This window comes from Macrobrachium nipponense, chromosome 16 (assembly GCF_015104395.2).
Source record: "Macrobrachium nipponense isolate FS-2020 chromosome 16, ASM1510439v2, whole genome shotgun sequence".
In the NCBI taxonomy this organism is placed as follows: Eukaryota; Metazoa; Arthropoda; class Malacostraca; order Decapoda; family Palaemonidae; genus Macrobrachium; species Macrobrachium nipponense.
This window is the reverse complement of record NC_087209.1, coordinates 56,072,804-56,097,549: the sequence shown is the minus strand read 5'-3', so window position 1 is coordinate 56,097,549 and position 24,746 is coordinate 56,072,804. Positions and strand designations below refer to the sequence as shown.

Below are 24,746 nucleotides of genomic sequence, written 5' to 3'. Positions count from 1 at the left end.
ATACGAAATGGCCAAGGACTATATTGGGGTGGATCCCGACCTCAGCGTGGCACTGAAGGCTGAACTCCTCTCCATTATTAAGAGGTTTCAGAGGATCACCCGCGACGGCATCTCGTGGACCCCAGGGACAATGATCCCAAATACCTTGGCTGAATTGTTGTGGGCCAACACCCCTCATCCTCTGCAACCGCTTCCTGCTCAGATGGCGACGGCACATGTGCCTTCAGGTTCCCTCAGTCAGCCAGTCCAGCTGACTCTGCAACACCTGGTGCTGTTGTAAGGACATCAGTATCAGGCTCGCGTGGTTGTCTCGACACCAAAGTACATCACTAACATCTCTCTTCTGTCCTTCAGCTTTCTCAAGAACTAGCAGTGAAACTGTGCCTTTAGTGAATGTTTGTTCTGGTGTGTGTATATGTATTGATTTAAGAATATGTTTTCATGCGTGCAGTTTTTATATTTATGTCTTAAATGTTTATATTTGTCTTAAATTTCGTATAATTATGTCTAAGTTGTTTTGTACAAAATAAACAGAGTAATAAAAATTAAGGTTATTTTATATCCGGTACTCCTTGAACTGAAAAAATACTAATACCATAAGACATAAGAAACTATCTCAACACAAGAAATAATTTTTAATAAAGAAATTGCTTTTATTCAATTAAGTATAAAACTTTTTAAATAGTAAACAAACATCAAAATCTAGACATATGAAATGAAAACACAATCTCAATACAAAGTAATGAATTATCAAAATAGTATACACAACTAAAAAGCAAAATATATCAAAACAAACCAAGAAAGTACATTACAGAAAAAAAGATACCCAAATACAAGATGGTTTTACATTTAGCTCTCTCTTTGTGCCAATGTCTAAGTATTGAGGATCAAGAAATCACTTTTAATAAAGAAGTTGGTTTTATTCAATTAAGTACAAAAATATTAAAATAGCAAACAAACATAAGAATGTAGACATGAAATAAAAACACAATCTCAATACAAAGTACTGAATTATCAAAAGTATACACAGAACTAAAATGCAAAATATATCAAAACAAACCAAAAAAGTACATTCATGAAAAATAAGAAACTCAAATACAAGGGTGTTTTTAAATTTGGCTGTCTCCTTGTGCCAATGTCTAAGTATTGGGATAAAGAAAATAGTTTTTATCGAATTATCTAAAGAACTTTAACGTAGCAAAGAAAAGAACATAAAATACATGCATATAAGATTAAAAAAGACTATCTAAATAATAATATAGAGAATGCAGGAATCCTAAATCATGTTCTCTTGTCACTGAATGGATCCTTAAGGTGATGCAAAGTAGTCTCTAAGGATGTTGCGTTGATCCTTGGGATTCCTGGTTGGAGTGTTGCTGGCCACGGTTACAAGGGCATCTCCTAGTGGCTAGTAGGTACTAATCAAGGCAAAACAAATGTTTCTTCATGTTTAGCACTATAGTAGATTCACATCAACCGTGCATTTGATGTCTAGGCCCTTCCCTTATGACGCTCCATATTGGCTGTTGATAAGCAAATCACAGGGCTGGAAACTCAGTCTCTCTCGAGAGTTCACATAGGTGGGATGTATGTTCCACCTTTCCTGAAGGACGAATACCTCAGGAGAGATGGAACACACACACTACCTTTGAGAACTCTCAGGGAGACTGAGTTTCCTGCCCTGTCTTTGGCTTATCGGCTGATGTAAAGCTACTACAGCTCCTGTGAGGGTTAATTGTATTTCGTTGTTTGTTGTGTTTAGAACTAACCCCTGGGATATCAAATGTCCCTGATTTTCACATATGTATTTACTGTTACATTTATACGTTAGTTAATCCACGAAGTGCTGGTGCTAAACATGCCGTTCCGCGGAACTTTTCTCCGGAAAAACATAAAAGACGGCAAATTTCCCACATTATTTCGGGGAAAATTTCAGGTTTTCTTGTCTGCCTTACATCACTTACACCCTCTTCCTTTGAATGGCCAGGCTTTGTTTGACTGTTCAAGTATTAAATGACATAGTCGAGAAATAAATAAATTAATTGAAAAATTCACTCCAGTTATCTGAAACATCACTGTGGCAATCAGTTTATCTTGGTGCCGAGCCAGTACTTTCTCTGCCGAAATGTCGTACAGTTCTGATTGACTTCTAGTATTATTCTCGAGGTGTTTGAACGAGATCGTCCACTCTTTTCTTGCTCTCTGTTGTGGGCTTATAGGTAAGCTGTCTCTCCTATTTTTGCACGCATGAAAGCAAACAGTGTTTATATAACGACAGAAGTATGTTCAATCAGTGGCAGACTGTACTATTTGGTGCATTTTGAGCATTAGATGTTTAAGAAGGCGTGAGTAGCATCTCTGTTTTGCAACATTCTGTATATTATGCACTTTTCATTCACTTTCATTACACTTGACTAGAAATCACTGACATATGGATACATAGTTCTGTGCTACATGTGAATTAATAATTTACACATCGGCAGAATTCAATGACTTAAGCATATGTAGTAGGTTAGATCATCTTGTGGTGTTGAGTAGAGGTGTTTTTGACCTTGAAGTTTGGTTGCAACTGCCAAACGTACAAAGTTGATTTAATAGCACGTAATGGTAATTCTTGCAAATACCAGCGACTCGAAGCGTAACATTTAGAAATACGTAACTGTCTTTTGTAAATAGTATCAGTGGATCTCGTTCGTGTTTGATTATCTTTCATGAAACTGGTATGGACTTCAATTTCCTACATTATTATTGTAGAAGAATATTTGTCAGGTTTACTCTCAGGAACCCTCCATAACTTTCTTTATTTGTAAAGATGTTTTTTTTATTTTTTTATTTTTTTTTTTATATTAGGGCATCGTTGTACGTATAAAGTCCTCAGCTTTAATGTTATGTATAATTTGTTGGTTTTTATAAGTTAATGGCGTTTGAAGCCCGAATAATAATTAGCGTGTCTAGAAACGTGTGAAGTGAACTTTGAAAAAAAAAAAAAAAAAAAAAAACCGGAACCCACGAAACCATAATTTATTTCGCCTAAATGGACGTGTTGAAATGTGGTCTTGATATTGAGGTGGAATTTATATCGAAGTGGTCTGTAAGGGAGGTTTTACTATACATTTATATAAAGGAAGCAATGACAATTAAGGAATGGATGAAGAAAGTACGTGTCGAACAGAGCACGCTTGAAAATCAGCTTTCCATAAGTACAATATGAGTATAGGCAGCAGTTTTGCATGGGTACTAAATGACGGAATGCACCGCATAACAAAAACGAAGATTATAAAAAGAAGAAAAAAAAAAAATGACTGATGTGCCGCAGGTTGCTGTGTGATTTATTTTCTCCACTTTCTTTATTCTTTACACAACCATTTGAATGTGCTTTCATGTACATTTACACAATTTTTATGAAATAATTTTATTTACTTTTTTCGCATTTTATCATGTCATTAATTATTTTAGGTAATCTACAGTGCAGTAAAAAGTTAACGCTCATGGCATGTTTGGCATTTTTTCTATTTTAGGAAAAGGTGATAATTTGTTGTTTATACAAAAAGTTACTAATGGTTCCTCATCAACGGTATATATCGAATTTTAGAAAGACATCTAGAATCTAAACATCTAACTGATCTGTAAGAGTTTTATAAATTTGTGAAATCTGAATCGACGTACTGGTGTTTACTGATCTGCTTGATTTTATACTGTCAATGTAATATAAATTACTACACCTTTTGTCTCGCATTGAAACGATAATAACCAGATTATGTCATTATGAAGAATTTGTGCGCTTGGCGACCCTTGTCGTTTTTTTTCCAGTAGCCCCTGTTTTCTATGAAATACGGTACTTATATATTTTGTATCCTGGAAACCAAAAATTGTTGAGAACGAGGCCGCCCAGTAAATTTTGAGCTGTAGTATTTATGAGTTATCGTTTAATGAACCACGACTGATTACCATAGATAGGAATCTCTGTGGCAAATGACAGCTCCCCAGAATATAACTTTTGTATTTCCCGCCAAATATTTCCTACAATTCATACTCATTGGTTTCAGTTGTTTGTTTGGAGGGAAGTTCAGAACACGCTGGTGATAATGTAAAGTGTATACAACTGTGCTGCTCCTCTTCATCCACTCTTGGTGGGTACTCGTGTATCCAAATGGCACGGAGTTTGTTTGTGCGGTGTTTTTACTTTGCATGGAACCAGTGGTTATTCAGCAACGGGACCAACGGCTTTACGTGACTTCCGTGTGAACTTCTATCACCAGAAATACACATCTCTCACCCTTCAATGGAATGCCCGAGAATCGAACTCGCGGCCACTGAGGTGGCAGGCCAAGACCATACCGATCACGTTACTGAGGCACGGCGTTTCCTAATATGATAGTATAAGGTGAAAAAAAAAATTTTTTTTTTTGCAGAAAAGGCCATTATATCCCTTGTAAATAACAAATACAATGTTTGGAGGGTGTAATAGTCTTATGATCTTGTACTTAGTGAAACATGACTTAAGTGTCCAGGACTAAACTGTCCACGACACTAGAGAGTGGTTTGCAAGGAATGTCAAGCTGATAAATGAGGAGATTCGAGATATTTATTTGTTAACAAATTTTAAACATTTACAGTATGCTAGAAACAGGGTTTTATGAAATAAAAAGTTTTATTGCAGCTAGTAGGATATATCATTATAGCTGAAAACTCATGTTTTTGCTACCGAAATGTGAATGATAAAATATGTCCGATTTTATTTATTCCAGGACCGATGTTTTATGTAGTTCTCAGGTTGCCCAGGCTGGCTGTGATATTATTATAAGATCCTAGTTTATATATTAGAATATTTTGCTCAATGACGTGCTTTTTTCATTCCAGTACCTTTATTGGCAAGATCATTTTTATTTCAAGTTTTTATTCTATGTCAAAGGTCAATTCTATTTCGTTTAATTGTCATATAGGTCATATTTGTTAAGAATACGTATTTTTTACTTTTGTAAGTTTTTGGTATAATTAAGCACGTTTGCATATCTTTTAAAATTTTTTCCTACAATGATTCCATTTGGATAGTACAGGGTTTCCAACAGAGTTACATCCTAGTAGGGTTTCCTATCTACGGATAAGGTTATCTGGTAAACGGTTAATAGATCTAATATGCGATGAATCAATCCTCTTCCGTGATAGAATTTAAGTTTGTTTGATTATCATCCAAATCTAATAGAATTTTTTTCGAGCCGACTTATCATGAATATATTTATATATGTGTATTAAATGAAACTAAAATTCTTTATGCTGTTACTGTTAGTAGATGGATCCATATTTATTGCGAGTTTTACTGCTAATATTGATGACACTACCCAGTCGATAGACAGTTGCTGTACGTTTCAGGCTTAGGCCATAAAATAACGACGCGCTTTGATCCTTTTAGTCGGGTAAAGATATGGAAAATTTCCCAAAAATTGACAGAAAAGGTTTCTCAACTGTTTTTGTTTCTATTTGGTGTGGAGAATACATTAAAATACCATTAATTTCCCTATTATTGGCCAATACATTAAAATACCATTAATTTCCCTATTATTTGCCTAGCATGATAAATATAATGTCTATACCTAGGTTTTGGAGGTCAAGGAATGCAATGGAAACAGTGAAATTGTCATTTAATCATCAGAACACCATGGAATCCAAGATGGTGTCTAATATGACCGCCAACTTCCTTATTGTTTGCTCTTGAATGGTGAAGGTGATGTCTATAACTAGGTTTTGGATGTCAAGGAACGAGAGGGATATGGTGAAATTAAGAAGGATGCCAATGGAATTAATGCAACACGTGATTGATACTGGGCAGGCCTTAGTTTTGATGTTGTTGTTGAACAGATTTTAATGAGGTCACTAAAAACCTCTGGTGGACTGACATGAGGAAGTGGAAAGACAGAATAGCACAATCATCGTGGACAATGTCAGCTCCCATCACTGCTGAGTATAACAGGGCCATGCAGGAAATTAACAGCCTTTACTACACTACAAGTGAGCAACATAAAGATTTGACCAATGCAAGGATGAAGAGAGATATTTTACACACAAAAGATCATGACCAAACTAGCATCCTGCTCACTCTTCTCTGAAGACTCCTCATTACGGAATGTATTCAATGGCGTAGTGGCGAAGCCATACATGAATGTTTACGAATCAGAGTCCATTGGAAGGATAATCATTGAATATATGATTGGACAGCCTGCTTTCACATACTCATTTAAGCAGAAAGATAAAGCCATAACTCTTGGTGATGCTTTAGCCATCAAGGTTGCTCCAGATAAAAGCATAGATCCTGCACTCTTATTTTAGTGGCAAAAACAGGTGATCTATCAATGGAGGATGTTTTGGATATGAGCTTAGCCAATTCCCTTCAGCTGTTTTTGAGACAAGAAATGTTTTGAAAGCCAGATAAGCCACAGCTAGCTCTTGCCATCTCTGACCATTTGAGAGATGCAGTTGAAGTTCCAAATAAATCAGTTCCTCAGACTGAACATTAAGTCCTTGATGGAGGGTCTTTATTACATCGAGTTCCATGCAAAAGGGACAGCAGTTATGGTGCAATAGCTAAATTGTATGCAGATTTCACTATTCAACATTATGGAAAGACAACAGTAGTTTTTGATGGATACACTGGAGGTCCATCAATCAAAGACAACACTCACCAAATGGCGTTTAGGGCAGAAAGTTCACCCTGTGGTCAGCTTCACTGCTGAGACAGCGTTTGCTGGCAAGAAGGAGGAGTTTTTTTGTCAAGTAATAGCAACAAGCAACGTAACTGATCTGATCAGTGATGAACTAAGGAAAGGAAGATGCCAAGTCATCAACTCACCTGGTGATGCTGACATAGACATTGCTAAGGCTGTAGTTAAAGCATCCTATTACCATGACACTACTTTGATAGGGGAGGACTCAAACCTCTTAATTCTGCTCCTTTATTACACACCTAAGGGTAAGGACCCTTATTTCCGGTCAGGCAAGTCGACTGCTACAACAGTGTATCATGTCAATAGTCTACAGTGTATCATATCAATAGTCTTAAGTCAGCCCTTGGAGATAAACTATGCTCCCAGTTGCTTTTCATTCATGCCCTCTCTGGAGGTGATAGTAATCTCACATCTTTGGTGTTGGAAAAAAAGGCTGTCTTTCAAAAGTTTGAGAAAGTTAATTCTATAATACAATCCTGTGCTGATCAGTTCCTCACCTTACATAAGGAAAAAAACTGATTGAAGACACTGGAACCCGGGCAATGGTTGTCCTGTTTGGTGGGAAGGGTTCCGAGTTACTGGCATCCTTGCACCTTAGTGCCTTGTACAAGAAAATTGTATCAGCAAATTCATTTGTAGCACCAGAACGTCTACTCCCAACTGTATCTTCCACTAAATTTCACTCTCTCAGAGTGTACTACCAAATAATGGTATGGACTGGGAAAGAAAGTGATACGGATGTGTTAAACTGGGGTGGGAAGTTAGTGGACAGTCAATTGACACCAGTTATGTCAGATATGAGTGCTGCCCCAGACCAGCTTTTAAAGATGATTCACTGCAATTGCAGAACTACCTGTGGAACACCACGATGTAGCTGCAGAGTGTATGGGTTGCCATGCACACCTGCCTCTGGACAATACCAGTTACAATCATGTGATAATCCATACAACCAAGTTACATTCGTTGAAGAGGTGGACGATGAGCAGCAAGAGTAATATACTGTATTGGACAAATGTATATATTTTAATGAACAAAGGAGTTTTTATGGTAGTGAATGTTGAGGTACTGATAACAACTAAAAACAATAGTTTGATTCTAGTGTTGCATTCTTAAATTATATATAGACTATAGGGCAAATTATATATAGCTTACAGGAATTTTAATTTTTTTATATTGAAGGATATTTTTGTATGTCGAGGACCATTTTAGATGCCATCTTGGATTTCATGATATTATGATAATCAAATGACAATTTCATGACTTTCATTGCATTCTTTGACCCTCAAAACCTAGTTAGAGACATCATATATGCTATTCAATGGCAAACAATAGGAAAGTTAAAGGCATTTAAATGTATTGGTTGCCATCCTTGACGCCATGTTGGATTTCATGAAGTTGTGATGATTAAAAGATAATTTCTCAGTTTCCACTGTATTCCTTAACCCCCAAAACCTAGATATAGACATCATATTTATCATTCTACGGCAGATATCAAGGAAGCCAATTGCAATTTAGTGCACTGGCGGCCATCTTGGATTTTGACAACTTTCCGGTACTTTAACTTTGGTAGAGTTTTAATGTTATTCTCCACATTAATCAGAACCATAAACAGTCGAAAAATCTTTTCTAGCAATTTTTTTGGGGTTAAACCTAATATTTAATCTACTACTTATACCTTTTACCATAAATGCGTTCATAGACGAAACAAGTCTGGCCTTATAATTTTCAACGGTAATTTGGGCGAAAATTTTTTTTACTTAAAATTTTCTCCTGGCCCTTTCTTTCTCCTAAATCTTTGTCATCGACAGTTGTTGCATTTTTGTCGACAAGTAGACCATTTATTTACGTTTCTAAAAATTCTACATTACTTTTGCTATCGTTCTGATTTGAATGACCAACAATAATGATTATCAACACAGCCATTGTTTAGAACAGGATTGTAACTTCTTTGATTCTTTTCAAAATGAGTTTTCGATGAGCTCTTTTGCATGTTGTAACTTTTCTTCTTGATTAGAGCGCCTTTCAGGGAAGAAATCTGAATTTCAGGCGCACCTGTTTTTGCAAATGAAAATTCGTTTTTAAGTTTGTCATTTCCAAAACCCGCCCTTCCACACTGAATTTCTGTACTACAGCAATACTGTTTTTGAATAACGAACAGCGAAATCGAAATTTTATCAACAGGGAATTCTTGTCGTTTTTGGAGTGATTTTATAACATCATTCGTGTACTCTACTGGATTTGTAGTTGCACCTGAATATGGATTAAAAATCTGAAGTTTTTCTAAAATCCACCGACCTGAATTATAGATGATAAATTGTTTAATGTATTTAGTAGAATATTTTTTGAACTCCTGCGACCATGTTACTTACAGATGTTTACGTTTTTCGTCAAATTTGCATTCGTCATGACATTTTGATAATGAGTAGACGTGATTTGTATAAACTGAAATGTCGTCCTATGTTTTCTTAAGCTTAGTTAACCAAATTTTAACATGGCGCTTTATGTGATTCCAACAATGACCAATTGAAACATTGGGTAAAATCTTGTCTATAGGCTGTTTAATATTACCCTGGTTCACTTGAGATCACAAATGACAGGTTGTGAAGTTTTGCTTAGATTGAGAATCATAAAGTCATTCGTTAAAAGATCAAAAAAGCGTTCGTGAAATTTTGCATTTGGGCAGTCATGTAACTTAAAGGCTAGAAGAATAACCCTGGAGCCCTCAAAGAGTAAAGTGATGCTCAAATCTGATGCAACATGTATTGTCCGATTCTCAGATTGAAAGTGACGTTGCCAAGTAGTGTTAAACATTTTCTGTTATTTCTAATGTCATACTTGTCGAAAAGATTGCGAATTCACAGCTAGCACTATTTTCCTTAAGGTCATATAAATATGATCCCTTTTATGTATTGGTATAGTTCGTAATCTGTATTTTGAATTGATTTTTTTATGTTGCTTAGTTTAAAGTGTGGTGTGATAAGGTTAGCAGTGCCATCAGTGACAGCATACTTAACTATGTCTGCAGCATTATAACAGTAGACCTAATAAGCTGAACAGTCATAACAATTTCAAATTAGGAATATGAATTACAACAAGTTTTCTTTGAGTATTGAAGTTTTAGGCTGTGTTTAATCTGCCTGTATGTTCCAAAATGATTTATAGGCCTAAAAAATAATCTAAGCCTTATGAGATGTAATTTGAAACTAATAAATTTATTTGTAAGGGTTACCTGCTCCTTGAGGAATAAAAGATGGATGATTTTGATTATAAGGAGAAGTTGGCTATTAATCGAAATATCGATGAATATTAATATCAAGGTATATAGACACTTGGCGTATATTTTATTCTTGCATAAGGTAACTGGAAGTGCAAGAAAGTGTAGATAACCTCATTTACTTTCTGGCCAGAAATGGCTAATATAGAAAAGTGAATGCTCAGTGTGAAGTAAAGAATCTAACACACCTAGGCCTAGGAACAAAATCTTGGCTTTGACAAAAGAATAATTACATAGGCGAATATTTACTAGTAAGCCATAATTTTTGAAGTGGTTAAGAAATATATCATAAATAATTTTGTTTGTATGAAAATCCAACTATTCCTCTAGGAAATATAAAATAAAAGTATTCAACATAATTTTATCGATGCTACTCATTGTAGACCTATGTATGTTATACCAGATGGTTCTTGTTGCATCGCCACTACGCTATACTCACACAGATATCGGTGGGCTCATTCTACTTTTGTATTTACATATTTACATTTTTTGGCGTTGAGACACAAAACAATCAAATTGGACCATTTCAAATTTCATGGTTGCTTTGGAAGCAATATTAATGTTTTAATTTTTTTTTTATTTATATATTTAACAATTGAACTGAGATTTGATGACGAGTTCGTTTTGGTCAAATGCACCAGCGATGAGTGAACGAAAGTTTTGAAAATGTTTCAGTGTTTTTTCTGAAATTTGGCTACAAGTGACATTTTCTTACAATTTTGAAATATATGACAGATTTCACTCGATTGGAACATATTATGGCCCTTTTGTATGCAATAATTGTGTTTTCGCATTGATATAATAAATAAATACGGAACATGTTAGTTGCCAGTTAGTGAATTTTGAACGAAATCCTATGCAACGTAGAATCAGTTTGGAGTCTAGCTATATACGTTGAAAACTGAATAGAGTACTCCAGTAAAGAAGTCCCCAGATTTATAAGTAATATCGAAGTACATTTTTACAGGGCATGCTGAATCAAAACCTAATAAATCATTAAATTCTGTAATTCTCTCATTCATGCCTGAAGTACATAAATAATGATGTAAAAACGTCAATAAGAAATTTCACATATTTTGTATGTCATCGATGCTAAGCTTATTTTCATGACGGGTCTTGTATAGATGGTTTTTCACTTGTTGTAAATTCCTAGCAGTTTTGATACATAAATCCAATAAAGTTTTAGCCTCGCCCTAAGACTCTTTTTCAATCAAATTTGCGCATGGGCAAATGTCACTAGCTTTTGATTTATTTCATCTACCACGGACGAACATGTGCAATAAAAACACCAATAACCATGGAACAGAGTCAAACACAACTGTTTCCCTCAATAAATCCAATACTTTATATTATCCAGAATAACTTAAACTAACAATCCTGTAGTCGGTTATGTACTTACAAAAGTACTTAAGTTTTGAGTTTTCTTCAAATAGCAGTTTACGCGGTTCCACGGGCGCCCGCTGCATATTTTCGGAGACGGGGCAAGTAATATATACGTATGTATATATATATATATATATATATATATATATATATATATATATATATATATATATATATGTGTGTGTGTGTGTGTGTGTGCATATATAGATATATATACATACATACATACACACACACACACACACACACACATATATATATATATATATATATATATATATATATTATATATAAATATATATATATATATATATATATATTACTTGCCCCCTCTCCGAAAATATGCAGCGGGCGCCCGTGGAAACGCGTAAACTGCTATTTGAAGAAAACTCAAAAGTTAAGTACTTTTGTAAGTACATAACCGAATACAGGATTGTTAGTTTAAGTTATTCAGGATAATATAAAGTATTGGATTTATTCTGGATAATATAAAGTATTGGATTTATTGAGGGAAACAGTTGGGTTTGACGCTGTTCCATGGTTATTGGTGTTTTTATTGCACATGTTCGTACGTGGTATATAAAATAAATCAAAAGCTAGTGACATTTCCCCATGCGCAAATTTGATTGAAAAAGAGTCTAAGGGCGAGGCTAAAACCATGCAATCAACAAGAACATCATTTTCAGAGGACATTAACATAAAATAATTTCATATCGCTGTTGATATTGAGTCAGTCGTAGAGAATTTGCTTCTCCTACAAAGCTCTTGCTATTCTTCCCCTTTGGTGGTCTTTTCTTTCCCTTCCTAGACCATGTGACAGTGTTAAAACTCTTTCCAGGTCACTTCACCACCCTTGGAAATGATCATATGATCACCCCAGACACTGGAACCCTTACACCAAAAGAGAAAGTTGGGCAAACACGTGACATGAGATCGCCCATGCAGGCCCAGCATTTTACCATGCAATCAACAAACCAAACACAAGGTCAGGGCGGAAAGAAGACCAACGCACGACTGCTGAGACTGAGCACAGTCCTAACACCTTCTACCCTTTGAGCTCCGCTCCCAAAGAGCCAATACCTAACCAAGCGGAAGGGTCCCAGTCCAGTATTCTTCCAGTGTCAGTTCTGTGAAATAACAGCCGGCCTCCAGCCTCAACTACCCTATCTACAAAACCCATCTCTCCGACACGAGGTAAAGTGCCAAGAATTCGTGTTTTACCAGACATGTAAATCTTTCCTCCTTTGCTATTCCTTTTTTTGTTTCCATTTCTCATGCAGACCTGACTTTGTTATAAATTGTGTTCATAAGTTTATTAAACAGTGTGATAACCAAGGAGCCGCTGCCACCATCAATGCATCCTTGAATCCTTAATCACTCTAAATTCTTAAAGACAGAATTGCATACATTGTCATTTGTTTTTTAATTAACATAATAGGAACCTCTGCCAAAATGAGGTCGACTTTCGAAAATGCAGTCTAATTTAGATTTTTTTCTCATTGGAACTCACGGAACACTCAAAAGATATTTTTAATATTAAGGCATTGGTGTCAAGGTAAGCCTTAGCTTTAATGTGATATATCATTTGTTGGTTTTTATATGTAAATGGCATTTGACGCACAAAAAAAGGAATAGCAAAGGAGGAAAGATTTACATGACTGGTAAAACTCGAATTCTGGGCATTTTACCTCGTGTCGGAGAGATGGGTTTTGTAGATAGGGTAGTTGAGTTCTCTACGACTGACTAAATATCAACAGCCATATTAAATTATTTTATGTTAATGTCTCCTGAAAATGATGTTCTTGAAAGGAGAGTTGGCTTGGAAAGAGGCCTCCCTCATTGCAACTACTCCAACAAGTTCACATATCACACCTTAAATTGGTGAGAATGTCTATTATAGCAGAGTCCACCTAGCTTTGCAGCTAAGCCCCTCCCAGTGGAAGCTTGTGATTTGCTAGCTCTCAAAGGGGGAATGACGTCACACTAGTTAACAGTCCAAATGATTACCAGTATGGCTTTGACCCGTTTGGTGATGTTGAGTATCGTGCATGAATCATGACACCACAGAACTGAGATCCTGTAGTTGTGAAGTATGCCAATGATATCTCCAATAAAAGATATATAAAGTTATATATCATTATGAAGATCTTGGATCATTTTGTCTGTGAATCTTTTTTTTCTTTTTTTGCTTTTGTTTTACCATGCACAGCCTAAATGTGTACAAATGCATCTTGCTTTTTTTTTCTTTTTTTTTAAAGATTAGTGTTAGTTTGCATAAGCGAAATAACATCGACCACATTAATTGAAATGAAGCATAGTCTTATGCAGCGAGTTCCGATGTTAGGGTATTAATTCATCATAATCCTGCATGTCATTGAGAGATTAGCCTACACATCAATTTCTTATATTTTGAGGCAATGGCGGGGCATAGGCCTACTTATCAATTCCTTATATTTTGATGCAATTGCAGGGCATAGGCCTACACGTCAAATTCCTACATTTTGAGTTAATGACAGGACATAGGTGTACTCGTCAATTTCTTATGTTTTGAAGCAATGACAGGGCATAGGCCTACACGTCATATTCTTATATTTTGAAGCAATGTCAAGACATGGGCCCACACATAAAATTCTTATATATTGAGACAAAGACAGGGCATGGGCCTACACGCCAATCTCTTACTGTATCTGTTGGAAATAGAGTAGACTACATTCATAAAGATCTCATTTACTTTTAATCCAAACAAAAGACTAAATGTCAGTTAACAAGAGTAGGTAGATAATTCTTTACACCAGTACTTTATGAATAGGTCTATGTTTATTCTGCAATGTTGGGATACTGTATGTAAAATTTTCGAAGACACTACAAGCACTATAACAGCAGCAACAAAAACCAAAAATAACCATAACAAGAACCACAGTAAAACGGCTGAATATAAGATAGGCATATGATCCAAATGGCATAAGCTGCATAAACCGACAAAAAGACATAGGACCTAATAGGCCTACGTCATTTTTTATGATCCTGTTATTTCGGAAGGAGATAATGTCCTTAAGAAAATTCTCAGCATCCAGTGTGACTTGCATAGCGTAACATACTGTAATCTTTTGTTAAGCAAAGGTATATTCTGGTTTTGTAGAGTGCAGTCATTGCTTTGCTTGCCGTTTTTTCTTCACAACGTTGGCTTTTAGCAGTGTTACCATATGCAGTTCATCTGATTTTTTAAAGTTATTTATGATTTGATGGTTAGAATGCGTATTTTCCGATGTAGAATTATTTTCCATGATGATAGAAAACTACATGTCACTAGCTTAACATAAAGTATTTTTGACGAAGACAAATAAAGGATTTCAATAAAATTAATTCGTATAAGTAAGCAGGATATGTTTTATAGCTTTATTTTCATAATAAAATATAAAAATGCAAGTGAAGAATTTTATTCTTCAGTGCCGTGGCCTGTGGTCGGAAAAGCCACGGGGGGTTGCCAGATGTCACCAGAAAGCCACACTAATAGACGAAATTCCTCAAAACGGCAACCCTGCTCTGAATGTGTAAACGATTCCAATGAAATCTATTTAAAGACTATTAAAATGTAGTAAAATTTCCTGAAATCAATATGAAATACCGTCTGCATAATTCTGAGAAAGTCTTTGTTTTTAAATACAGAATGGCAAACACGCTTGACAATATCAGACGTTAATTACTATTGTCCAGTGATTCAAGTTCACCGAATCGAACACAGACATTCCCAGATGAACCTCATTTACGAAACACAACATTCCATCAAAGCGTAATACTTCTGACTTCATTCATATTTTCCTGTTTTTTTACAATTTTTATGGAAATACGCATTATGATTTTATTTCAGGGGATAATGTAATGTTTCCTTGATAATCAGCACAACGTATTTTAATTCGGCAAAACAACCATTGCCAGGAGCAAAAAAAAAAAACAAACAGGGAGAAGACAAATATATATATATATATAATATATATATCTATATATATATATATATATATATATATATATATATATATATATATATATATATATGAAAAAAAGGTCGAGAGAAAGACCGCTTCGCTCAGCAAAACCATCCGCCCGTTTGCCTCTCTCTCTCTCTCTCTCTCTCTCTCTCTCTCTCTCTCTCTCTCTCTCTCTCTCTCCAGGGCGTATCCCACAACACCAAATATCCCCGCATATGTTATCACAAAACCACCAATGTCCATCGAATCTCGAGGTACATAAAAAATATAAACATACTTTTGAGCAAATTAATCACCAATAAAAAGAGAAAAAAAAGAAAGAAAGGAAAGGAAATATATGAAATTACACTCACGTCCTCATAGGACCGGAGCCCGAACTTGTATACCCATTGCAAGTGCGCGTAACTTATTCACCACACCCGATAAGCACTTTAATATGCCAAAAATTACACTTCAATTTCCCGAAACCTTGAAATATAACCTCACACAAAGCGTTGGCTAAAGACACTGGCTGGCACAGAGAGACACACAGCCTCGAACACTGAGACCCTTAATCCCTAACTCAGCAATAATGCGAGTTGCCTGTGACATAATTATAATCCTTTTCCCCCAAAAATATGCCTAATCTACCTATAGTCTCTTTGGAAGCATACCTACGGCCTGTAAAAAGCTTTTTACCCACTGCCACCACGTCTTGCGGAGTCTTTACGATTATATGGCACTCGTTTAAACAAATTAAACAAACAGGCAACCCTCTTACCTCTCGTTGCTGGTTATCTTTCTGCAAGAGCTAAAAATACAAGCTGGGCTAATGAATCCTTGTAGATACAAAAATATACTTTTTATTTCTCAAATTAGCTAAACATTAAATGGAACAAAAGGAATATAAAATGGAGTAAAAGAAGAATAAAGTGTGACCCTCAAAAAACCGCAAACTGTCATTATACTCTCCTGAACTAGATTAAGTAATCATGCCCCTAAACATCACAGTCTGATTAATTATGCATTTAAATGGTCAAAGTCTTTAAGAGAACCCATTCTTTATATAATGCCATGAACCCATCTGAAATAAAGAGACATATTTATTATGTCACTCCAACATGTAAAAGATAATTAAATGACCGTGTACACACTACACTTCTCTCTCTCTTTTCAAAGGGTAACTTTTCCAAAGTCTTAATATTACACTACCTTGCGATGGGTGTGCCCTTGAGTCTGCTCCAAATGTGTTCTATACCACAACACTGGTAATCAAAGAGTGTCATCTTCTTTGGCACCTCCTACTGTTGGGCCCCATACATTACACGTCATGAACACACACACGGACACACCTTTTGGAATGGCATAGCAACCATGCCGCACCCAGTCTCTGAAAGGTCGTCAGCCTCATATCGCATGGTCACTAATTCTAACTGTTCTTTCATTTCAGCACTTCGAGGAATCAAGTGCTTGTTGCTAAGCCCTCCTGTCACTAAGCGGAAAAAGCCTAGCTGAGATTAACAATTCACCACCACACCTATTTTTTAAGAGATATATATATATATATATATATATATATATATATACTATATATATATATATATATATATATATACACATATATAAAATGAACATGTCAAAGGGCACCTAGGATTCAGATATCATTGATAAAACCTTCCTTAAACCAACACTGAAGAAGATTAAAGAAGAATTATCAGTGAGGGTGATTTGGTAAAACGTGCTACCCTGGATTGATCTCTTTGTATAAATACCACCTTTTCCGTAACTTTTCTCATTCATTACCTACCTGAAGAGAGAGACAGCAGTCTCTGAAATATAGTAGTTACTTTCTATACTTTGGCATTTTTATGGGCTTGTAAGGACGCTTTTTCCAAATTTTCATGTATATAGATTTCCTGTCCACCTTGTACCTCACATTGTATTAAGCACTTTTCGTCCTTGCCGCTGATATATCATTCTTGTACATTAGCCCATTGTAGCAAATAATATTTCTGAAGATAAGCATGTCAAGAAACACAGATCCAGGTCGGATCGAGTCATTTTTGTGTCTGTGTCAGTCGCAAACTGCATATCCATCCACACACCTGTTTATAACCTGTGTCTACCTGTAATAAAGTCACTACACTTTTACCTGTCTCTATGTTGACTTTATTTACTGACATGTTTACATTTCTGAGTTTGGGGACAACAGTGATATCTATGTGGGAACTGGTGTGGTAATCATTTGAGATGATGTTTCTTTGCTAGAAGTGATTACCTTTTATTTTAGTTGGGTTTTCAATTAATTTCATTTCTCTCATCATGTTAGTTTTTGGGGAAATAAAGATTCTATTTGGGTATCTTGGAGATTGGTCTAGTCCCAGATTTAATGGTCTTGAGAATAGTATCAGATGCAGATTGCATTTTTCTTTCTAAGGTAGGTGGCCAGTCGCCCGTTGGCTCTTGTTACCAGTTTTCCTTTTTTTTATTATTATTTAGACAAGGTTAAACTAAGCCTTGTTATCTATACATATTTGTTATTGCATTAATAAGTAGAAATTTCTTTTTTGTATTAATGTCTGGTTAGTGCAGTAGACGTTTAAATGCGTTGGGAACATAATGCTTTGCTGTCAGAATTTATGTACTTTGTAGCAATACTATGATAAGTTTGTAGTCCTATAGGCAGCTGTAGTAAGCGGCGTGTTGGTCGTAATCTTGGGGATGTGTAAACATAGAAAGATTATATTCAAGCCTCTGGCCACTGTGCTCATTTTTGGCCGAGTGGTCAGGTAGCAGCACCTACATTGGAAGTGTCTAAGCATAACGTAGTGATGTTGATCATCAAACCAATAAAAAAACTAAGGATATTGATAAAGCAGCATGATAGATATAAACAGCTTGGGGAGGTAGCTAAAGAACTAAGGAAAAGAAGTGGGGAACTCGCAATAGCTCAAGTAGTAATTTATGTGTTCATGCAGCTTGTATGATAGATACAGAAGCAGCACATGTCATCCATGAAATTTAAGCTGTAATGATACGTGGAAAACAATGTGCTGTTGTGTTGGGATAGATATGAATCTTATTTCTCACCAGACAGTGAATGGTGTAAAACACAATAACTATAAAGATAATGCAGGTCATCATTAGGAACAAAAGGTCATCCCTTAGCTTTGTGGAAGAATCCTTAGGAAAGGACAAAATGATGACTGTCTATTAAACTTATTGTGTGGTTAATTAAAGGAAATTGGTTACCCCCAAGATTGTGAGGTTGGGGATGACTCAAATAAGTTGGGGATAGTTAGTGGACCGTATGAAGATACCTGATGGAGGCAGGCCACAGCGATGTGATGGCTGGTGGTACTATTATTTAACAACATTTTTTATTGAGAGTGGACTAAACCAGGGAGTGAATGAGGGGTCATTCTTTGGGCTAAATTATACAACTTAAAGAATAGAGTCTAACACTGACTCGCTTAAAGCTGTAAAAGTGCCACAGTTTTCAGTGAGTTTTTCGCCCATCTAATGAGCGCACAATATACCTGCATCAAAGAATACTAGTGATACTCCTCCCAAGTAGATTTTTAGTGGTATTCATACCATAATGGTAGTGGATATGTTGGGAAACCTTATGTACTATGCCGCTACCATCCCCTACTGGAGCTAACCACTTCACATCTAGCTTATGAGCTTTGCCAACCCAAGAGTAATAGATGAAAAAGGAGTGGTAGATAAGGCTGTGACATACTATTAAGAGGTGAATTTTGATGTAAATAAAAAAAAAACTGTGGGGGGGGGGGAAATTAGGAATTTTATTGGTATTAATATGGGGTCTAAATGTATGTACCTTCAAAGGTTTTTTGGTTTCTAATGTTGTCATATGTTGGCCACATCACTGCGAGGACGTAGTCCAAGCTGGGCAGGGAATAATAATAATAATAATAATAAAATAATAATAATAATAATAATAATAATAATAATAATAACTTTATTTCCAATTGAACACTGGTTATTCTACAATGCGTATGTATACATATAGGTAAAATAACGAAAGATCAGCGTTAGAATAAATTAATAGTCATTAAAATAAATTCATAGTAAGTGAATACTAATGCAACAGACATTTCTTCAACTTATTCTTAAAAGGATGTAGAGTGGCAGCATCCTCAATATCTTATGGTAGCTTATTCCACAAGGAAGGGCCCCTAGACGGGAACTCCCTTGAGCCAATATCTGTTGTCGCTCTTTTTACAACAAGATCACAACCCTGACGAGTATAAACACCAGTTACTGAGTTAACCATTCTAAAATGATACAGCCATTCCGGTAAAATATCTCTTAAAACTTTAAACACAAACACGCAAACTTCGTTAACGTACTGATATTTTCACATTCCAGCTTTTTTAGAACAGGAAAAATATGATCGTACTTCCTAATATCACCTACAGCTACTCTAGCAGCGAAATTACAAGTTTTTTTGAATTTTGTCGATTTGGACATTATTAGTGCACCCCATACCTTAAAACCAGTGGTTTCCAACCTTTTCTAATTCTCGCCCCCCTTCATTGAATGGCACATTCTCTGCGCCCCCCCCTCCCCTTCCTTAAATACTGTAATTCACTTGCATAGTCGGCACATGTCAATAATTCACAATATTATATATATATATATATATATATATATATATATATATATATATAATATATATATATATATATATATATATATATATATATATATATATATATATATATATATATATATATATATATACACACACACACACACACACATTAGACAACTAAATTTCATATTTAAATCTGAAATATTTTCTCAGTATTTTGAAATTCTGAATTCCATCATAATTAATAGTTTTCAGATATATTTATCTCCTTCATCAAGCAGCCCTTCGAGGACCCCCAGGGGGGGCGCGTCCCACAGGTTGGAAACCACTGCCTTAAAACAATAGTGGATGAGGCTTATTACTAGTGACTGAACAACATTCAGGCGCGTGGAGGGTTCAAAATTATCTTTTATTCTGTTCAAGTAAATAAGTATGCCCGTCGTCTTTTTGCATACTTCCTCAATATGAGAGTCAAAAGTTTTAAAACGGTCAAAATAGACGCCTAAGTTTTTCACAACTTTCATAGGCTTTATAACATTGCCATTGAAATCTAACCTTACATTATCATCTATGGCCGATATATATTGTCTTGATCCTATAAAAATGTCTCTAAAAATATGTCTTGGCCTTCTCCAAGACTGCTTCAGCCCTTCTTCATAAATCATTCATGTTGCTTATGTCCCCTTCAAGTATGATTTGTGTATCATCAGCATACTGGATAACGAAAATACCAGGTAGAGATTCCGCCAAATCGTTAACAAAAATAACAATATTGGTCCTAAAATGGATCCTTGCGGAACCCCAAATGTTACCTCACATCTAGATGACAATATGTCCATTAACTTTACTGACTGGAATCGATTGGTGAGATAACTATCAAACCAAGATGGATCTATTCTTAGATTTATACATTTCTCTAATAGGATTTTGTGATTCACGCTATCAAATGCTTTGGATAGATCCAGTAGTAGGAACAGTGATATCTTTTTATTTTCTATGTAATTATATATTCGATCTATTACCATCAAAAGAGCTGTCTCAGTAGATAATTTAGGGCTAAAGCCATGCTGGTGTTCAGATAAAAGACTGTTTTCTTCCAAATATTTTGTTAATTGATTAGCAATAATCTTTTCGAGTACCTTAGACAGAGTAGGTAATAGTGAGATTGGCCGATAGTTTTTGATGTCATCTCTATCTCTGTTTTTAAAAACAGGAATAACGAAAGGGTATTTCTATAAATCAGGAAAGGTGCTAGTTACGATGGAAGTATTGATGGTTATTGGAATGTAAAATGCTATTATAAATAGTGCATCCTTGATAAATTTCAGAGTGATACCATCAAATCCGCATGCGCTCGGGTTATTTAAATCCTTAATAGTTAACATAACCGTCTCACAGTCTACTGGAGAAGGCTTGAATCCGCGTGGATTATCTAGATTTATTGACCAAAGACTTGGAGCCTTTTTTGCTGATGTCACCTGCAGAATTTTCTCGTAAGTTTGTTTTCCTACATTCGCAAAATACTCATTAAACTCTTCCGCTTTAGCTTTAATATCCTCCTTTTTTCAGATATTTGTGCTTCGCTGCCAACAATATGGAACATTTTTTAAAAAATACTTTCCATGCTTTACGGTAGCTATTTCTTGTATATTGGAAATCTTGTCTGTAGTGTTCTTCTCTACTGGAGTCCATCATGTCTTTTACTTTTTTCTTCAATTATCTAAAACTTTCTGCCAGTAGTACACCATTTCTTTGGGCTTTAAGACTTCTCTGCACGAGATCTCTTTCTTTCGTCGCTTTTTTTTATATCTTGGGTTTGATTTCATTAGTCACCATTGGAGCACATTTGTCATTGCAAGAAACAAATACTTCAGTTATAATAAACAGCTGGCAATTTACACCATCATTGTTTAGTATTTCATTTAACAGGGCGACTTTATTTAGTAACAAGTCGCATAGTGTCCGAGAAGAGTAATTTATTTAGACATCGGTAAGTTTTAAAGACAGGTTCTCTTTTTGGTTTATGCAGGTTTAGAGTAGCAGTAATTGCCTCGTGGTCTGCTATTGGGCAGGGGACAACATTAAAGTGCTTAATCATATCAGTTCTGTTAGTTATCGGAAGGTTAATGAGCGTTGCAGAATTGTAAGTAACACGATTAGGCTTGTTAATGATCTGATGAAGTTTGACGTTACGTATAATTTTCTTCATTTTATTGCTTGCAGACAACAAATTATCATTAAAATCACCAAATATAAAAATTGGCTCGTTACGTAAAACAGCATTTATAAGTCTAAAATGTAATCGAGCGAAGTTGCATCCGCTTTGGCGTCGACCAAAGCCCACCCTTATGAGTGTTGTATGATAATTAGTTACCGTTTAGGTTTTAGTAATATTATATTATATATCATTGCATGTCTGTGTGTTTTTCTATATAATATGTTGGAAAGTGATCGTTTTGTGAATCATAAATTCGAGATCTCTTAGCATCCATGTGAAGGGTTTGCTGTATGCTTTATTATCCATTGATTACTTTCAATATTATGCCGTGTATCATCAGGATCACTGTTATTGAATTTATATTGTGCATTCTCTCATCTCGCAGCAAGGAGGTTGATTGTGTGAGAGACGTCTGGAGAATATGAAGCATCTCACTTGTAATCCTACCACCTCCATTTTGCAAACTCTCGTTTGGCTTCCATACATTCTCAGAAATAACCTCGTATAGCAATCTCAAAGTTATAATAATTCATCCCTCTCTCACTCCAGTCAGCTCTGACTATCTTCCACATTCATCAGATCCTCAAATAATTTATTTCGTCAACCTAGTACTGTATTCTCTTTATATGTCTTTTGATCTGCGATCTGTTTTCGCATTAACCTTTCCCTTAGCATTTAAATCTTCGTAGAATAGCAACTGATTCTACCTGAAGTCTTTGATAATATTCTCTACTTTTTATTATATGATTATTTTTCCTCTACAAATTTCTTCTTGACTACATTATCCATACTTCTGTATGAAACATACTAGCCTTCTGTTGTGTAATTGCATCTCAAAATCATTTTTTATTCCTCATTTCACCAGTCAGTTATTATTCTTAAAATCATAGATTCCTTTTTGCTGTATGCCCGCATCCGGGAAGTGTACTGACATTTTATTTACCACATCACATTTGTTGGGTAAAAACAGGCGAAGAAGACCTGAAAGTTCTGGTTAGACGGTATGGAAAGGCTATAGGAAAGGAAGAGTCTTCATATACAGGAAAAGAGTACATGAATGATAAGGGTAAGTTGTGAAGTGCGGGGGGAGAGCCTCCGACATGCTGCTGATCAGCTCTCTGCTTAGATCATTTAAGAGTTAAAGTTTTGTATAATTGGTGTGAATCCTATACAGGAAGAGAAATGACTTGATAGCCGGAAAAAGAATGTGCAAGAAATATGGAGGTAAGACGCAAAGGTTGGTAGGGAGTGCTTCGATGTACTACTGCTGAAGTGCTTTGCATGTATGTGAATGTTGATGTTGTGGGAGATTTCTGTACCAGTGGTTCATTTTTTGGCTCATTAGCTAAAGATTGTATATGAAATGACTTGTCTTGCTTTATACACTCACACACATATAATATTATACATATATGTGTATGTATACCATGATTATAAGAGAACCCATAATCTTTCAGGGATTATGATGAAACGGATTTTCATATTGGTCATTATGCTGATTACCCTCGTGAGGGGAGACAAGAAGTCAAAACATCCCAATGTGGTGGTCTTACTTGCCGACGATCTGGGTATTGGCGACCTCGGTTGCTACGGAAACAGCACAATAAACACGCCCAACATAGATAAGTGAGTTTCATTAGTTCGATTTTTGCATCTCCTCAGAATCTTAAGAAATAATTATATTGAAGTTTTTTCCTAAAATTTGCTGATAGAACACTTATTCTTCCTAATTGAATTAGATAAAATTTCAGTTTAAAAAAGATTGTTCTCCAACAATATACATCATCCAACAAGAATATAAATATGATATACGTGTGTTTATGGATATTTATAATTACTCCTTATGGTATATATATATATATATTATATATATATATATATATATATATATATAAGTTATATATACTGGGTAACATCAGGTGTGGAAATATGGAGTTGGAAGCTGTCGAGAATTTCAAATACCTGGGATCGACAGTTACAGCTGAAAATAGAGTAGAGAGTAGAGGAAGAGATAAAACTAAGAATAGCAGCGGCAGCCAGATGTAGTTGGGCTTTAGCCAAAGTTCTCAGTAGCAATATCTTATCAAGGAGAACAATTTGAAGGCCTATACAACCATTATGACCCGTTTTAACGTATGGTTGCGAAACCTGGGGGCTGACAAAGGATCTGGAACGAATGTTGGAAGTGTTTGAGAACGGAATCTTGAGAAGGATATGTGGACCGGTCTTTGATGTGGAGATGGGGCAATGGAGAAGGCATAATAATGAACTGAGGGAAATGACAGAAGTACCCCTGATAACATGCACGATTATGGCTCAAAGACTGAGGTGGGCAGGGCATGTGGCCAGGGCTCGTGAGGATAGACTGATAAGCCAGATTACTAGAGGACAACCAGAGGGCAGACGACCTCCAGGAAGATCCCGCATGAGATGGTCTGATAACATAAAAAGGGACATGACAAAGCTTGGAGTGGATGGTCCAGGGGATCGGTGGGATGTTGCGCAGGACCGTGGTCGTTGGAAGCTTCTTGTAACGGCGGCTAAGAGCCATGGAGGCCCGCAGCCA

General features: G+C 35.7%; 1 protein-coding gene across 6 annotated transcripts in view; it reads left to right on the top strand.

Annotated features, from left to right (window-relative positions):
- Positions 1 to 1,572: 1,572 nt before the first annotated feature.
- The window catches only part of LOC135195704 (arylsulfatase D-like), a 134,583-nt gene continuing 111,409 nt past the window's right edge, over positions 1,573 to 24,746 (top strand). For 3 of the 6 annotated variants that reach the window (XR_010310220.1, XM_064222103.1, XM_064222107.1), the window contains exons 1-2: positions 2,069 to 2,219; positions 23,638 to 23,806. Coding sequence is in view for 5 of the 6 variants with exons in the window: in XM_064222103.1 (XP_064078173.1) it covers positions 23,643 to 23,806 (164 nt within the window). In the remaining variant the exon portion in view is untranslated. Of the gene's footprint in view, positions 1,725 to 2,068; positions 2,220 to 2,325; positions 2,346 to 12,214; positions 12,571 to 23,637; positions 23,807 to 24,746 lie in introns of those variants that run through there. The other 3 variants (XM_064222104.1, XM_064222105.1, XM_064222106.1) reach the window with 3 other exon arrangements.